This window comes from Harmonia axyridis, chromosome 2 (genome assembly GCF_914767665.1).
Source record: "Harmonia axyridis chromosome 2, icHarAxyr1.1, whole genome shotgun sequence".
NCBI lineage: Eukaryota > Metazoa > Arthropoda > Insecta > Coleoptera > Coccinellidae > Harmonia > Harmonia axyridis.
In genome coordinates this window covers 62,665,032-62,684,731 of record NC_059502.1, presented here as the reverse complement: position 1 = coordinate 62,684,731, position 19,700 = coordinate 62,665,032, and the positions used below count along the sequence as shown (strand labels likewise).

Here is a 19,700-nt window from a genome sequence, read left to right as displayed (position 1 = left end):
CGGAACAGTTTTATTCTCGATATATCATGTCACATAAAAAAAAAATTGCTTCAATCCACCTAAGGGTTCAAGAAAAAATGAGCTACAAAAATGTTTCCGTCCCTCTAATTTTTTCAATGTGTTGTGTACACAGGATGAGTCTCTGACTTGAAAATATATTTCAACAGTAGATTCTTGAGGTCAAAAGGAACACATTTTTCCTTCATTTTTCTTTTCGATTCGACCTAGATGAAAAGATATTGCAATTATAAATTGCATAATGAGCTGTGCACGCTAAAGTTTTCCAAACCATATAAGATATAACATTTCTACTTTGGTCATGAGCTACTATATTAGAAAAAAAGAGTTCAATTCAGCCAAAGTACCCAATTTTTTTAATTTCACATATAATTAGTTTCAGTTTATACGAGAGAATTATAAGGAATACTTTTATTTCTCGAAATTGTGAAATTTTTTCAATGAGCGTTCAAATTACTTTCATTGAATTTCTGCCATTTTTATGGAATGTAATCATCATAATGAAGAAACTAGAATATTCGGATACAATTTTGTGTTACGAGAAGATTCATCATATCAATAGAAAACTATATTTCAAAAGGCTTCCTTCGATAGAACCATTTGAGAGATATAACTGAAAAATGATTTTATTTGTGGATTTTCAATAGCCTGTATCTTTTCAACCGAGCCGAATTGAAAAAAATTGTAAAGAAGAAAGGTTCTTTTCGACCTCAGGCATCTACTCTTAAAATATATGTACCAATCAAATGTATATTGATTCCAAATCTACAGAATTTAGAAGCATATTTTCCTTGCGTCTTGGACCTCCGTAGGTCTTAATCTGCCATAATAAAACATTACTTACCTTTGTCTTAGAACTAATAGGAGCACTCTTCTCCAAAAGCATATCCACAACCTGCTCGTGCCCGCTCCTCGCTGCACAATGCAACGGGGTCAAACCATCCCTTGTTCTCGCCTCGATATGTGCACCTTGCTCGAGCAGGAGAGACACCATATTGCTCTTTCCCCATTTCGCTGCCACGTGCAAAGGTGTGATGTTATGCTTGGCAGAATAGTTCACGTCGGCTCCTTTCTGAATTAGCAGGTTGGCAATCGGTTGATTTCCGTAATGTGAAGCTATGTGTAGGGGGGTGAATCCCGATTTTGAAGTTACGTCAGGGTTGTGGTCATTCTGAAAAAAGTGTATGGGGTAATTCGTTTGCTAAACGATGGCATACACTTGATCATAATATTTTATTCAATTTTTGTGGATCAATTGTACTGAACATCCCACCCTCAAGGAATAGGCTACAAAATCCGTTCATTCTGCTACATCTTGTAGAACATAATCGTGTGAGAATATCGCAGATTCGCACAGATTATAATAAAAATAATAATAATAATAATAATGTTTATTTCATGATTAGTCTACATTCAAAACAAAATACAGTCATTTTACAATGTAAGAAAATATTGAAAGAAAAAAAAGAAAATCGTGACATGAAACAAACAGAAATCAAATTTTCTCGAAGGTGAGCTCCCGGAGGATTAAACCTTGTGTGAGAATCAAAAAAAAAAAAAAAAAAAAAAAATCATCATTCATGGTTATATTATATTATTATATGTTGGTAGTCCAAATAAAAAGATCGTAGATGTCTAACAATGAGCTTTGGTACTTGAAAACATAAAGTCATCGAAAAATTAGTCGATTTGTGACTGCATCATTAAGTTATTCTCGATTAAACATGTCAGCTTACGAACCAAATTCTCGGTATTTGTGGGAGGTTTCAATTTTTTTCTCTCAATGCTCTCAAACACCTATGGTTAGGCCGTTGTTAGTGAAAGGACGTTTGAAGGATTCATGAACGATGATTTTGACGTCGAAGAGCAGCAAGGCAGTGAAAGAGAGAAGGTTTTCGACGATGCAGAATTGGAGGGATTACATGATCAAGACTCGTGTCCAACGCAACAAGTATTGACAGAATCATTGGGGGTGGCGCAAAAAGCCATTTCAAAACGCCTGAAAGTCACGGGAATGATTCGGAAACAAGGAAATTGGGTAATGTACGAGTTGAAACCAAGAGATGTTGAAAGGCGTTTGTTTGCTTGTGAACGGCTGCTTGCAAAGTAAAGACGTAAGGGATTTCTGCACCGCATGGGTTCATTACGATAATCCCAAGTGCAGAAAATCATGGGGATATCCCGGCCATGCTTCCACGTCGACAGCCAAACCGAATATTCACGGTTCCAAGGTCATGCTCAGTAATTGGTGGAACCAGCTCGGCGTAGTGTATTATGAGAGTGGTAAAATCGACTGAAACAATCATAGACGATCGTTATCGAACGCAATTAATGCGTCTGAGTCGTGCAGTGAAAGACAAATGGTCGCAATACAACGAGAGACATGATAAAGTGAATTTTCAGCATGACAATGCTCTACCCCATGTTGCGAAAGTGACATATTGCATTATGCTTTCACAATACTCAAACTACCCTGTAACATTGTCATATCGTGTACTGAGTTAAATTCGTCAAAATTAGTATGTGACAACTCATTCATCATATTGTATAAATATCAACAAATTATTTTTTGTATTAATCGTATTCTGTACTCAGAATGAATTTTTTTTTCAGTTTCCTCGATCATAAAACCAATACATCAATTTGATATACTACTCGTATACATCAGTGGGGGTTTTCAATTTATTTTCATTATAAGACCAGGTGCTAGGTGATCGATTTCCCTGAGCAATCAGTAAGCCATTGACCTCACTATTTAAATTCCAGAAATATGTATTTCCACTTCATCCTTTATGATGCTTAATAGACAAATGTGGGTTTCATAAAACTTTCATCGTGGTGATTTGCTCGATCATATCATTTCTATGTTCAATTTAAGTTCATTTTTGGAACTTGCATAGATTTCAAACTACAATCAATGAGTTCATCGGCCAATTAAAGTTTTATGACACCTTAGAAATAAAAAAAAATACGATGGAGCTGAGAGGCCTTTGAAGATTATGGCAATTCTGCTCAGAATTTATGAATTGAAAGCAGTTATTGTTGTAAATCTGCAGAAAGTATATTGTCTAAAATTATTAGCATATATTGATCAAAATAAGGAAAACTTATACAAAAATTAATTGTAATTTCGATAATATCTTACCTCTAGGAGAAGTTTTGCAGCCCTCACGTCATCTTTCTTAGCAGCAATGTGTAAAGCAGGAAGCCTAACTTTTCCTCTGGTATCGTTCTCCAGTAAAACGGTCACTACCTTATCGTGTCCTTGCTGCATAGCCACTGCCAATGGTGTGAAACCATCCTATGGATAAGATGAATATGTTTTACAGACATTCATCAAAAACAAATTTGAATGGTTGTTCAAAATAAAGAGCATTACAAGAACTAAAACTTTTCAAGCATTCAGCACCACAGTAAGAATTTGCGATGCAAATATGTATTTCGTAACAAAAATAGAAGAATCTTCGAGGTAGCTCAAAAGAATTCAACTCACCTCAGTGGATAAACTTTGGTTAGCCCCGTTAGCCAAGAGGAACTTGACAACGTTATCGTGATTTTCCTGCGCTGCCATATACAATGGAGTGAAGCCATTCTGGCTTTGTACGTTAACGGAAGCTCCATGTTGAACTAAAAGCTTAACAACTTCCTCTTGTCCGGCAAGAGAAGCTATGTGTAGTGCTGTGTTTCCTTTCTTCGTTGCCGCATCCACGATTGCTCCTCTCTTGAGGAGCTCTTCGACTATTTCCACATGTCCGTCTTTAGATGCCAAGTGCAGTGCATTTAGACCATTCTGAAATAAAAAAGAAATTATTACAAATCTATACCTATATACATGTAGGATCCAGTTATTGTTCCCTGTAAATAATTGAGATGGTCAACAGGATGCTTGGAGACCTATCAGTTTCTTCATGTGTCGAGGGCATGACAGTTTCAATGAATTTACAGGGAACGAATTGTTATTGTACATATAATTTAAAAAGAATGTGTTATTCTTCGAGGTCGCAGATATGTCATGGAGTTGTAAATCTTGAAGAGGTTTACTGGGGGGTTGGGAAAGTTTGAAGACAACACGGTTGTACCAGATGTGTCACATCTGTGTATCAGGTTCTAGTCCTTCGAGAATATTCGATTTCCAGGTATCCGCGAAGATCTTTGTGGGCGGTACGGCAAAACTCTTATTGGACTAGGGGATGGTACTTTCCTTAAGGGTGTAGTCAAGCTGGAAGGAGGGAAGGATATTCAGAGTGGACGGGGTAAGTTCGGTCTAAGTCGAAGTGGGGGTAAGTTCAGACGGTTGGTCAACTTAAGACGTAAGACGAAAAGACGGTTCGCGGACTAGATTTGAACGAGTCGCGAACGAGTTAAAGAAGAGACGACCTAGACTAATATTAAAGACGAAGACGTGATATTCGAAGACGCTTAGATTAATTAACACTCGAGTCAAAGACGAAATTCAATACCATAGTGAGAAACTTGTAATTAAGACGTAATGAAGATCTTCTCAAAACTGTGTTTGTACTGTAAGTGTGGCTTTGTAAATAGATGTTTATAATTCAAAAGAGTTTAATTATTACTTAAACCGAACAAAGAAGTGGAGAGGCCAGGTAATCGAATCTTACCTCTAGACGATCGATTAACCAAGCCTACATACATACAACTCGTTGAATGTAACATGACAATTTTTTGTGTGTAGAACCTTATATGAATGAAAACAATAAACCAGCAAAAACTCTTTCTTGTTCAGGAAAATACAGGTGTATTCGAAGTTGATCAGTTTTCAGCGAATAACGAAAGTTGTAATATTGAGAATTTTCTGGGGACATCCGATTTCTCAGTTTGACCGGGAAAGAATAGCAGCCCTACATCAAGAAGCTTTGTCGGACCACCAGATTACGTAACGTTTGAATATCCCAAAGACTTCAGTAGGGCGCATAGTGGCCCATTTCCTAGAAACCGGCAGCGTTGCCCGGTCTTTGATCGACGTAAAGTAACATCTGCAAGGGAAGACCATTATATCACAAATTTTACTCGAAGGAATCGAAAGGTATCTGTAACAGCCCTTCCAAGTAATTTTTTGAGGATCTACCATACCATACCAGTACCATTACCATAAGGAGTTACATTTCTCAAATTTAAGGGCAAGAAGACCTCTGAAAGTACCCTTGCTATCACCTGGACATAGAGCTACCCGTCGGTAATGGCCAGAACGCCACCAAGACTGACTTCCACCACAATGGAGCAATGTACGAGAAAGAATTTGGAGAGGTCCAGGCAGACTAGAGAGATTCAATTTCGCTCAGGAAGTTGTGCCGTTTCAAGGCGGATCAATAATGTGCTGGGACGTACAATATTCGGTCGCCATAAACCTCTCATTATCGTTGGACGAACAATGCCATCTACATAGAAAACATCTCTGCGCATGGAATTCGGGGATAATTTCATTAATCAGGATGATAACACCCCATCACACCACACACAAAGGGTTCAAAGAGAACAATATCCAGAGATTGAACTAGCCAGCAAAATCACCAGACAAGAACACAATTGAGCACGTATGGGGTTACTTAGGGAGAGCAATATCCAATCGCCAAAACCCACCTATAACGTTTCAGGAATTGAGTTTAGCCTTTCAGGAAGAATGAAAAATTTCATCAATGACTTGATACGTGGGATGCCTAGGTGTATTGGGCAGTTGATGGAAAGAAGAGGTAGTAAGACGGACTATTGAATTTGGATTCAGTTGTGGAGTAACTATAATAAATCAAAAATAGATAATCGATAAATTAAGATTTTTCTCATTTTTCCTATTTTGTCCCATCCTACATGAAGCGAAGAGTAATAAACAAAGATTTTTTATCGAATATATTGCAGTTGAAATAAAGGAGACTATTTATCTCATTTCCAGAACATAGATTGTTTATTCCTTGAGGAACCTAAGGGGGACCAAGACTTTTGATGATGTGTATTATTATTCGCATCCAAAAATTGTCTGTGCTGTATTTTACAGTTTGATGTGTTTCATTCAAATTGCAATATATTTGTGAAGATAGCAGTTTTGAATTGACTCTACAGAGTGTTCCTAAATTGGAGGTACAAACAAAAATGACAGATTCCTCGGATCATTTGAAAAAAATAAAGTCCTATAACATGGGTCCGGAAACGATTTGTTTTCGAGATACAAATGTTATAGTCAAATTATCATAAGATCCATTAAGCTGTGATGAATAAATAATGAATTATAAGTTTTGGTACTTATTTACCCAATCTGTAGAGAAGATAAATAAAAATTCGATGAACTATGTTATATGCATCACAAAAAAGTAGGACTTCAAGAAACTATATCTCGACAACAAAACATTGGCGGATTTATAGGACTTTTTATTTTTAAAATTATTCACGGAATTTTTCATTTTTCTTCGTACCCCCAATTCAGGAACAATCGAATGGTATGGTAACAATCGAATCAAAAAAATGCCATTATTTCGAGTAATTTTTGGTTCAAACTTCGTCATTAAACCTTTCTTTTTGATATAACAGATATGGGTAAACAAAGTCTTCAAAAAATTTTTTTTCGATTAACCCCCCAAGAAAAAAACAACTACGCCCTTGGATTCCTCTAATTTTCAAGAACCATTCTACCTTTTACACTTTTACACTGACATGAATGTGAAGACTGACTTTTAACAATCACAGCTCAGAGCTTCAAAAGTAACTTGATGCATATAAAAATACATCTGATTTTTTTCTTATATAATATATGAATCATATGTATATATGGTACTTACCGCATTGCTTGTGTTGATGTCAATGTTAGTTTTTAGATATTCTAGTACTTTTTCTAGTTGGCCATTGCGTGCTGCCCGCAAAAAGGACGTATTTCCATCAGACTGAAATAAAAAAAATCAATTTTAATTGAAAATCATAAAATGAAAAATATTTCTCAATGAATTTCTTTTTGACTCTATGTCAGAACTTCTTATAAAATATCTCAATCTATTTCTATGTGATGTTCCGTTTAATTCGATGTATTATTTTCATGTTCAATCGTCTTTTCTTCATTTTTATTTCAATTACCATTATTGGAGGCCCTCCGGCTGTCTGGTCTCAGGTTTTTGGCCCACCACCGATATCGAGTTCGACATGACCTTCTTATTAGATGAAGAATCTCTTAATCCTGGTTTCTGGATATGAAAGACTGATCAAACCGTGTTTCAATTGACACAGCATTCAACTCACAGATTACAGATATCTGTAATCTGTGATTCAACTTCAAAACGATGCCAAATCAAATCAATCTCGGTTCTTAAATGTTTTTCAGTGAAAACTTAATTAATCTGTGATCATGCTGATTTGACATGAGGTGACCCTGTGGCGAGGCTATCGAATCATAGATTCTGTGTAAAAACCAATATTTCGCAATGAATATTCGACATCAAAAACGGAGTTTTTTATGAGAAGATACACAACTAAATCTACACTTCATTTCCTAAAAGATAAATCCATGATGAAAATCTACCCAATGAATTCTCAGAAGTATACGTCATTTATATCAAATTCAGCGCAGGTTATTCAAAGAAAACAATTCCGTTTTGTTTATTCCCAACTGTTGCTGTTCGGATAATAAGAATAATACTGCCTCTTTTTAACTGCGAAAAACCAATTATCCTTTTATGTTAAAAGGTATTGAAAGTTTCACCCAAACTGGATACCTACAAAAACATTCCCCACAAAAGAGAATATTCTTTTCATCGAGAAAGGAGAAGTCGAAGGAAGAAGAAGCCAGTAATTTATTATCCAAGGATTTCCACTCGAAGATCAAAGTGTAAGTCAAAATATTACATTTTTCTCGATTCTCGTTGGTGAATGGAGCCAGTTAAAAATTTGGGTGTAATATAAATTATACGTAGATCATACAGCAATGTATGGCTCTTATGTTCCTAGTGATCAGATTATAGATGAAAAGATATTGCTTAGTGATATATTAAAAATTAAATCTTCAAAAGGTAACAAATGGAAGTATTAATTATTATTGAGCATGTAGACAAATCAAATTCAATTTCTGTAAAAGTCGTTGTTTTAGTTTCTTTTAGGATCAAATTTTTACTGGAATAGAAGTTTGTTTCAATTTTTTATTGAGATACAATACCTATTCAATCCATACTCATCTATGGTTTTGTTACTCATGTCAATTATGTATTATGTTGAACTGGACCATTTCCTTGCAAGCATGGTCCAATGAATAATTTCTGTTGTTCATTATTATTCAATAATCATGATTAATTATTCTGCGCAAATATTGAATCAAAGTATTGTACAAAATTATAGATGTTTACACGAGCAAATAAAATAAAATCGGAAATGAGAGTTTCCCCTTTAATTGATATCAGAATTCATTTCCAGTTTTCTATGCTTCTTGATTGTATTCCCCTTATCAATGAAGCACGTGACTCAATTGGAACCACTGAGGGGTATTCACCCTAGCATGTAATTTATGCACTACGTCATATACTGCAAGGTGCTTTGCACTCCCTAGTCGTATGTTCTTATACGTTCGGCAAACATAGAATAGCCAGACAAGTGCACTGAGACAACTCGAGTTAGATGGATATTTCACCGAGATTCTGATTTAATTTTCTGCTCTTGCTTCTTTTCCGTTTTATACTGTATCGGGTGTCCCAAATTTGTTGTTTAGTGGGGGATCACCCAGAGGAAAAGTCCTCTGAGCTAGAAAAAATGAATGACACATTCTGGGGTACGATTTTTGAGAGAATTAATCTGGTGAAAACCGCAACCTTATACGTTCAACTGTTTTCAAGCTTTAATGAAAAAATTCGGAAATGACTTGAAATGGAAATTTCTCACAATTTTTTTATTACTGGTGCTACAAACATGAAACAAAAACATTCTACAGGCACTTTTTTTCAATAGTCATTTGTTGTTTATTGTAATCAGTTTTCAAGTTATAATAGAAACTTGTGTTTTTTTTGAGTAAACCATAAAAATTCTTGTAAATGAAATCGCTTAATTTGTTCCTTTCCAAAATTATATAACATTATATATATATATTTCTTATCAAACTATAAATATCATTAAAAGTTACAGTTTCTCACGACAATTTAACGAACTGGCTATCTATGATAGATTATTGAAATATTCGGTGGCCACCATTATCTCCGGATTTAACACCGTTATATTTTTTCCTTCAGTCAAATTTGAAAATATTGAAACGTCGTCTTTCTATTAATACCCTTTTCAGATTGAATCAATAATAAACTACATTTGACAGAAGAAATGATGATTTTGAAATGATGCCGTTGATTGGTTGATTCTTCAGCGTCACCTTAAGGAAGAAAAGAAAAAAGAACCCATGCTGAGCCAAGTCGCCAGAATTACCTCAAACAAAAATTAATCAGTGACGACACCATCTTAACTGGAAATAAGATGTCTAAAATACTGGTGTATTCACTGATTACATTTTATTTAAGATAATTCTGGCGACTCGGCAAGGTATTGGTCCCTTTTTCCTCTTCTTCCTTAATGTGGCGCTATACAAAGATCAAACCAATCAACGGCATCATTTCAAAATCTTCATTTGTTCTGTCGAAAGTAGTTTATTATTGATTGCTGTGGAAAAATTAGTGTGGAATTCCTGTGATTGCAAGTAGCGCTTAGCTTGTTTCCAAATTCGAAGTATGTAAACAAATATAGGGTGTTTTTTTCGAGGTATATAACTTTAAGTTGGCAGTACTGTTCAAGATGGCGACCGATTTAACAGCTGTCAAGTGATTTATTCTCAGTTTGGTTTGGCAATTCATCATGATTAGACTCACGCCTGACTAACGCTTACAAATAGTGCAATTTTATTTCGAAAAGAATGGTTCTGTGCGGAATACGTATCGCGCACTACGTCCATTGGCGATGAAGCGCACTTCTGGTTGAATAGCCACGTCAACAAACAAAACTGTCGCATTTGGAGTGACGCTAATCCTCAAGAGTATGTCGAAACACCGTTCATCCAGAAAAACTGACTGTTTGGTGCGCTTTATGGGCTTTATGGTTCCAACAAGACGGCGCAACATGTAACACAGCTCGTGCCACAATCGATTTATTGAAAGACACGTTTGGTGACCGCCTAATTTCACGTTTTGGACCTGTGAATTGGCCTCCAAGATCTTGTGATTTAACACCGCTAGACTACTTTCTGTGGGACTATGTAAAGTCATTGGTCTATGCGGATAAGCCACAAATCCTTGACCATTTGGAAGACAACATTCGCCGTGTTATTGCCGATATACGGCCACAAATGTTGGAAAAAGTCATCGAAAAATGGACGTCCAGATTGGACCACATCCGAGCCAGCCGTGGCGGTCATATGCCAGAAATCATATTTAAAATGTAATGCCACAAGATTATCTTGGGGATAAATAAAATGCATGTCAATCGAATAATCCATCGTTGTTTTATTGCAATTTAAAGTTCTATAGCTCTAAGAAACACCTTTTATTAGAAAAATGGTACAAGCTAAGCGCTACTTGTAATCACAGAAATTCCACTCTAATTTTTCCACAGCACCACGAATTCAATGAACGATTGTTATGTTAACTAAAAATTCACCTTTGAACCTTCCGATTTTTTTAGAATATTGCGGAGGGTATTGTACAGGCTCTAAGCTTCTGAGAGATATCACAGAAACCAAGGATAATAGGAATAGAGAACATTGAACATGGCGACAAGAGACAACATTCATATTAGATACAAATCCAATAATAAGATCGATCTAATCCAGAAAAGACAAATTCGAATGCGAAATTTTCCCCCATAATTTCCATATGTTATATGACATAACAAAAAGTAGAACCTTAAAGTAAGCATTAATTATTTTAATATATGCCTCAAGAAAATTGTTCCAAAAAAGTGACAAATGACTTTGTGTTTAGAGTATTACCTTATTATGTTTTCATGTTTTCTCTTTGCACATTCATTCAATAATTGTATTCTGTTATAGCGATTGAAAATTGAGGCGCAATTTAGAACAAGCTCGCAAAAGATTCTCACCTTCTCATTCTTTTCTCTATCGTAGTCTATTGATGAAAATAATTACAGATTTCGAATTATTGTATACTTCGAAACCTATTCTCATACTATGTCCACTCATTTCGAAAAATGGGCAAAATAATAGGAATGTTTAATCATGCTATACAGGGTGTTTCCTAAACATGCGGCAAAAATTCAGGGGTTGTTCCTTGGACTATTTTAAGCATGTTTTGTCCTTGGATGATTTTTGAAAAACCTCTTTGTTTCGAAGATACAGGGCGAACAACATTTTTCATATTTTTAAAATTAATAATAGTTTAAATAAAAATGCGTACCGCACTGTAAGTACTAAGTAGGTACAATTTATTTTTAAATTTGTTTAACAACATTCCAATTACTAAAAACGGCCAGTTTTTTGACTAAAAATTGATAAGTGCAGATGGTAAAGGAATACAGATTAAACGGATCATTGCTGGGTGTAACTTAATAAGAAATGATCCTGGTGTTTTTGAAAGGGTTCGGCAGTCAATGAGGAGAAAATTGGATGCTTGTATGCTGGCTAGAGGTGGTCATTTTCAACAGTTTTTGTAGGTTGAGTTGAATTTTCATGTAATTTTTCATAATAAAATGTTATTATCTGAAATTTTGTTTCCCCTATATCTTCGAAACAAATAGGTTTTTCAAAAATCATCAAAGGACAAAATATTCTTAGAATAGTCCAAGGAACAACCCCCTGAATTTTTGCCGCATGTTTAGGAAACACCCTGTATACCTACTTGAGTCACCAACATTGATATACACGCGTTCTGACAACATTTTAGAAATTAAATGAAAAGAATCAGGAATGTTTTCAACTGCAGTAAGTAGAACAACTTATAATTGTGGATCTATAATTATGTATTGTGGATACTGGTTCTATAAATGTGGAGCATATTCAACTCCACTAAAGGCACGGTCATCGACGACCAAAAGTTTTTATACAACATATTTATGTCACAACATCTATAACGTGCAACATCGACATGATACATACCATTCGAAACAATTTAAGACATGACGACATTCTCAATCAGACGAGACCTCATAATTCGTATAATCTTCAGCCAGAAGAAACCTATACTGCACATGTGCCCCAATCTTCTATCAACAGGTATATACAAGTTCGAACCAAACGAAACATTATTATCTATATATTCTAATCAATTCTCCAACCGATGTTGAGGTGGTCGTGAGTGAACAACAGCCTGCTACTATATGTTTGTTTGCACCAGAAGGTAGGCCAATTTTAATCAAGTCGACAATGTTTTTTCAATGCAGGAAATTAGAACATGTTTCGTTCCGTGAATTGGCCCTATTTCAGTTAGAATGGTACACTTTGAAACATCGCGCAATAGAAATGAGGGTACAGCGGAGAGACCTAGGCGTCGCCTTGTTGCGTCACCGCTCAATACGAGCGTCGCGACGGCGCGTCTGATCGAACGTCTGTACGCTACCCTTGGAGGGCCCACCTATTCGGGAATATTTGACCGTGACATGTCAAGTCTGAAATTTGAGCCGGTGATGAGAACTGGATTCATCGAAATTAAATTTTACATACAGCGGAATTATCTAACCTAATTCATTAGTGTGACAGATATTGAGAATTGATGTTGGGAGTTTGGATCGTATCGTATTGCCACAGGTGGCTTGGGTTAGAATGAATGGTTTTTCGCACGAATGTTCGAATTTTAATTATGTTCGATCGTTGTTCTTGTCGACCCTTATTGTGTCTATATTGACACAGGTCCTTCACTAGATACGCAATCACTTGGCACCAAGATCATTTTCCAATTTTGTTTATCCTATTGAATACTTGAAATTCATGGAGGAAATATTTATATCTTTGAGCGCACCTTCCCTGTACACATCGCTCTATTAGTAGAATCAGTAGAGGAATATTTGTTGAAGAATAGTATATTCTAAAACAAGTTGCAGAATGGGCTCCTATTCCAACACGAATGTGGAATTCGAAAACGAGCTACGAAGGAGCGAGTTTTTGAACGCATGAGTGTTGGAATTGCCTTCTGCAACGAGTATTAGACGATATTTTCTCTATTTCAGTCAAGTTTTGTAAAATATTGTCGAAATTAAATGAAAAATTCGGATTATATATCCTAGTGACTTTTGTATTGTATCTTGAAAGTTGGTGTGACTGTTACGAAAATTGACAGATTACGGAGTTTAAATATGAATTGTACGTTTCGAATTTGGAAATAATTTATAATTACGCATTAAATTCGTGAATTATGTCTGACGAAATCGATTCAACACTACCAGAATTAAGAGAAAAATGCGAATAATATTGAAAATCATTTCACTATATCCAAATAATATTATATTGACAATTGAAATGTCTTGAAATTTGACAGGTGCAGAAGTCAGTGTAGACAACTACAAAACGAAAAATATAACTGAAAACGATGCTGTAATGAGTTCATTACAGCACTGTTTTTAAAACTGTAATGAACTCATTACGATACTGAAATAGAGAAAAGTTTTTATTATCGCGAAGAGTATTTTGGGGATATTTGGGGTATTTTTAATTTATTTCCTTATTTGCTGTTTATTGTTAATTTTTTTTTCTGGTTACCGGACCTATGCCGAATGTATTTCAATGTTAATATGTGGTTTGAATGATAAACATTAACTAAGTAAGAACCGCAATTTCTAGCTGAGTGGAGTATTCTGTGTCAACGGAGAATTAATTACAATTCATGAAATGTCAAATTTAATTATCGAAACATCGATTATTAGTTTCTGTCTATGTTTTCCGGGAGTCACAAACTACCCCACTCAGTTATTTCTTAGTTCATGTTTTTCTTCGATAACTTTCAAAGTTTTCAATTTAGATAGGTAGGTACCTAAAGGGTTTACTTAAGTAACTCCCCCTTTTCATATGTAGAATTAACTAAAAACATATACAAATTTTCAGCAAGAAATTATGATTAGTTTTCAATAAACGTCTTAAGTATGCCTTCGCGGTAAATCACTCTGTATATACCTATATACAGTTATGTGGTCTCCAAGAGCGCAATTGGCGCAAGAATTAACAAGCGTTTTAATGCTTCTGACTTCACTTCCTCACTTCTCAGCTCTCGTTCACCGGATATTCTAATTTTGAGCCAATAATGGTTTCAAACGATAAGGTTTAACAAACCGATCACAAATATCGAAAATAAATTTACCATTACATTCTTCCACAAAATTCACAGAGTTGTGATGTTGGATAAAATAATAATGTCAAGCTTCACGCAAAATTTCGTGTTAAAAGTTTGTCATAAAAACTAAGTAGATTATCGATCAGATTAACCTTTGAGAGCTCGTTCATTCATACACTGATTGCGCTCTACAGTCTACAGAATTCCTTGTATCCTGACTTCACGTCAGTGATTTCCCCATTTTTTGGGAAGCAATTCACATAAAAACTTATGCATGCGAAATGGTGAATGCGTCGGTATTGAATTTATTTATTATTAAATCACATTAAATTTTTGAGAAATCATTCTAGCATGGAAACTTTAAACTGGAATTGCCAAATTTAGTTGTAGTATGAAGGTAAAGTGCTTCTAGAAAAAAAAACTTTGACACCCTGTTTATCGAAAACAAAGCGTTTCCGGCACGTGCTTATTAAACTTTTAATGATCCGAGGAATCTATCATCTTCGTTTGTACCTCCAATTCAGGAACACCCTGTATAAAAAAGATTAATTTTTACCGAATTAGACTCAAATATTTGAAATTTCGTGCTTCTGGATTGATTTATCAATAGAATATAAAACCTTCACATGGTTCGTATCCTTCGATTCTTTAATGACAAACCTTTCAAACCCTAAAAAGCTTTCAATAACTAATCAAAGAGTCTTTATTCAAAAAGGTTGTTGACAAAAGATCCTGCTACAGTACAAAATCCACAAGAAATCCTCAACATGCCTGAGATGAATTGAATATTCATAGCTTCTCGTTGTGCTTCAGATAGGACATTTGCAATGAGGTTTCACAACTGTATATCATATGTCAACAAAAAATTGACCGAATGATGAACTACACTATAAAATACGTTGGGCCAAGTTAACAAAATTCATGATGACTGAACTTTATGTTTACTATGTTAAGCGACTTATTGGGAAGGTTGAAGTATTGAGTAATTCTTTTATTTATCCGCAAGATAATCTTGTGGCATTATATTTTTAATATGATTTCTGGCATATAACCGCCACGGCTAGCTCAGATGTAGTCCAATCTGGACGTCCAATTTTTGATTACTTTTTCCAACATTTGTGGCCGTATATCGGCAATAACACGGCGAATATTGTCTTCCAAATGGTCAAGGGTTTGTGGCTTATCCGCATAGATCAATGACTTTACATAGCCCCACAGAAAGTAGCCTAGCGCTGTTAAATCACAAGATCTTGGAGGCCAATTCACAGGTCCAAAACGTGAAATTAGGCGATCACCAAACGTGCCTTTCAATAAATCGATTGTGGCACGAGCTGTGTGACATGTTGCGCCGTCTTGTTGGATCCACAGCTCCTGGACATCAACATCATGATTGTTCAATTCATGAATGAGAAAGTTAGTAATCACGGCTCTATACCGATCACCATTGACTGTAACGTTCTGGCCATCATCGTTTTTGAAGAAGTATGGACCAATGATTCCACCAGCCCATAAAGCGCACCATACAGTCAGTTTTTCTGGATATAACGGTGTTTCGACATACACGTGAGGATTAGCTTTACTCCAAATGCGGCAGTTTTGTTTGTTCAACCAGAAGTGCGCTTCATCGCTAAACAAAATGAAATGGACGTAGTGCGCGATACGTATTCCGCACAGAACCATTATTTTCGAAATGAAATTGCACTATTTGCAAGCGTTGTTCAGGCGTGAATCTATTCATGATGAATTGACAAACCAAACTGAGAATAAATCACTTGACAGCTATTAAATCGGTCGCCATCTCGAACAGTAATGACAACTTAAAGTTATATACCTCGAAAAAAAAACACCCGTTATAAAATATTCGGAAAGATATTCAGGTTTAGAATAAATTCAAATTGCTCATTTCATTTTGTTATTTCCTACCATTTACCTCGCAAGTGTTGAAATAGTCAGTGATCACTCATATCAATATTTTTCATGAGTTTTAAACTAAATGATCTCTTCTATTTGTAACTTGAAAAATTCATTAACTTATATCACTCGTATCGCTGGATGATTTTCCAAACAATCTATATTTTTAAAAGAAACTGATGCATGAGTCCTCATCACTGGATCCATTCAATTGAACAATGGAGTTGAAAAAATGATTACAAAAAACTTCCATATCACGATGTAGAAACGTTACTCCAATTGCCTTCGTTTGCTCTATCTATATTGAATTCAACTACCACGACTCCCTGAATGCTTTGAGCGTCGTCCCATAGAGATATGTTTCTCTTCCAGTAGCGTTCTAGCGTTGGTTTTAATTCGAATTAAAGATATGAATAGAACGCGTAGGCACTGCTTCCAAAAATGCATATATGTATGATTCGAATTTCCAACAAGGAAATAAAGATTGCAGAGTTTTGATGTGAATTGTTATGAACTGGTATGAAAATGGTATATTTTTCAAAGAATTATACAGGGTGTTTCCTAAACATGCGGCAAAAATTCAGGGGGTTGTTCCTTGGACTATTTTAAGCATGTTTTGTCCTTGGATGATTTTTGAAAAACCTCTTTGTTTCGAAGATACAGGGCGAACAACATTTTTCATATTTTTAAAATTAATAATAGTTTAAATAAAAATGCGTACTGCACTGTGTTTACTAAGTAGGTACAATTTATTTTTAAATTTGTTTAACAACATTCCAATTACTAAAAACGGCCAGTTTTTTGACTAAAAATTGATAAGTGCAGATGGTAAAGGAATACAGATTAAACACGGTTTTCATTTGAATTCGTTTTGTGATGTATTAGCAATTTTTAGTCAAAAAACTGGCCGTTTTTAGTAATTGGAATGTTGTTAAACAAATTTGAAAATAAATTGTACCTACTTAGTAAACACAGTGCGGTACGCATTTTTATTTAAACTATTATTAATTTTAAAAATATGAAAAATGTTGTTCGCCCTGTATCTTTGAAACAAATAGGTTTTTCAAAAATCATCAAAGGACAAAATATTCTTAGAATAGTCCAAGGAACAACCCCCTGAATTTTTGGCGCATGTTTAGGAAACACCCTGTATATTTCATTTTATCGAAATCAAATACAATATGCTCTCTTTTATAGATCATATTATATATGCATATCTTGCATATATGCAAGATAGTAATTAACGGAAAAATCCTGGAGCAAGTGTCAAGATTTATCTACCTAGGAGTGACAGTATCCAGTGAACGATGCATCGTAGAAGAAGTCCGAACACAGGCGCACAAAGCAGCTAAGATAGGAGGCAGCCTCAGAGATATAGTCTGGAACAACAAAACCATGAGTCACAAAGCGAAAACTCGCATATACAAAGCGTGTGTGAGACCAGTGCTCACATACGCCGCCGAAACGAGGGCAGAAACGTCGACAACGAAGAGAATGGCGAGAACAACCGAAATGAGGATACTAAGATCAATCAAAGGGATAACACTCAGAGACCATGTGAGGAGTTCAGACATAAGGGAAGAACTGGAGGTGCAGGATGTCGTCAGATGGGTGAGAGCACGCAGGAGGTTCTGGAGAGACCACGTGGAGAGGATGCCGGATGAGAGACTAGCCAAATGGGCGGAAACACAAAAACCCAGTACACGCAGACCATTAGGGCGCCCTCCAAAGCGTTGGAAAGAGAGCTGGAACTCGTTGTCCCAGGAAACATAATAACAGGCAGAAAGCAGAAAACACAGGACATAGTCCTATTCAAAGTGGAAGAAGAAGAAGATATTATTTATTTTGCATTTTGATTCTTTGTAAGTACTGCATCATTGAAAATGAATTAATGATAATTTTAAGATTTTCATATGGATATCTACTGATCTATAAATTGCACATGGAGAATCCTATTAACCAATACTATAGTATTAGTTATTTCTATTCTATTCCAATACTATAGTACTGGTTAGGACAATTATCGATATCGATATCTACAGATATATAAAGTGCATATGGAGAATCCTATTATCCAATACTATAGTATTGGTTATAATATTAACCAATACTATAAGTATGGGTTTTAATATTAACCAATACTATAGTATTGGTTATAGTTTTAACTAATACTATAGTATTAGTTAATTCTATTCTATACCAATACTATACTATAGCATTGGTCATTAGGCATTCAGAATTTGAATAAAAGCATATACTCTCTTTTAGTATGACCTCCCTCCGGTATTTTAGTTTGCCTTGGTCAGGGTTATTCATCAAAACAAATACAATTTCATTCAATTATTGTATTAAATATTGTTTATTCTTATCGAGTTTGTATTACCTTATGGAATAATTGTTCTGGGTAGTACTTATGAAAGTCAAATGAAAAATCATTATTATTGACGCAAATTTTGATTCTCGAGTAATAACTTCGGAACCGACAATACTTCAACTTTTTTCTGAGAATTCTATAATGAATCCATAATACCACAATACAAATTCACATTGCTACTACACAAAACAACAAGAAAAATTGCTAACTCCTCAGGCCGATACAACACTATTTCAGATGGTCATAAGCATTACTGGTCCTAAAATATATAATTCCATTCCTAAGGAAATTTGAAATATAACTTTGGGTTTTTCTACAAGACGTTGAAGCGATTCATTTTGTGTTTGAAAGTTACCATCACACCTTGTAAGATACGATAAAACGAAATGAAATTTTTTGTATTCTATCCCATCTATTTATCATCATATTTAGATTATAAATAGTTAATTCTTCTTACAATTTCCGCAGAATACAATACAAAAAAATACTCTCAAAAATTTCTGTAATTATTATGTGAATTTTGCAGTCATTAATAATCAATAAATATTCTGTTCTATTTGAGCTGAGATATTTTTTAATATAGGGGATATAATAGACAACAAATAATTTGAATTGCTCTTTTCCTGTTATCATGTATAAATATTTTTATAAATTAGTTGACATACTCTTCAGAAAATGATTTTTGTGCCGAAAATTATTGTGTGAGTTCCGCATAATATTAGGAATATCCTATAATCATGTAATACTCCATAGAATGATGTTCCAAATCCTAAATGTATGTTATCAACGAATCTCCAAAATCAGTTGATGTAATTAGCTACTGACGGATGTTATATCGTTATCATTGATTATATTGTGCTTAACTTTATATCCATTCGGTATTCAAAGTGAAAGTAACAGAATCTAGCGTTTGTATTTCTATTTTTAGAAAACCTCGACTCTTGTTTTGAATCACAGACTGAATTATTCCGAAACTACGTTTCAATAAAATTAATACGTATTACATTGTCATTGTCCTATTTATTACTCCGACGTGGTTTATCTCTATAATTTTATTTACAATACTGAACCCCCGGCATCCCTTTGAACATCAACACTAAATAAAAATCGTGCAAAAAAGAAAATATGAATTAAAGATTCTGAGAATATTATGTTTGGTTCAATAA

General features: G+C 34.9%; 1 protein-coding gene across 16 annotated transcripts in view; it reads right to left on the bottom strand.

Annotated features, from left to right (window-relative positions):
- The window catches only part of LOC123672919 (ankyrin-2-like), a 178,751-nt gene that overhangs the window by 125,240 nt on the left and 33,811 nt on the right, over positions 1 to 19,700 (bottom strand). For 15 of the 16 annotated variants that reach the window (XM_045607269.1, XM_045607272.1, XM_045607275.1 and 12 more), the window contains 4 exons: positions 6,804 to 6,905; positions 3,512 to 3,808; positions 3,164 to 3,319; positions 863 to 1,189 (listed from right to left, as the gene is read on the bottom strand). In XM_045607269.1, the coding sequence (XP_045463225.1) occupies positions 863 to 1,189; positions 3,164 to 3,319; positions 3,512 to 3,808; positions 6,804 to 6,905 (882 nt within the window). Of the gene's footprint in view, positions 1 to 862; positions 1,190 to 3,163; positions 3,320 to 3,511; positions 3,809 to 6,803; positions 6,906 to 12,085; positions 12,407 to 19,700 lie in introns of those variants that run through there. The other variant, XM_045607282.1, reaches the window with a different exon arrangement.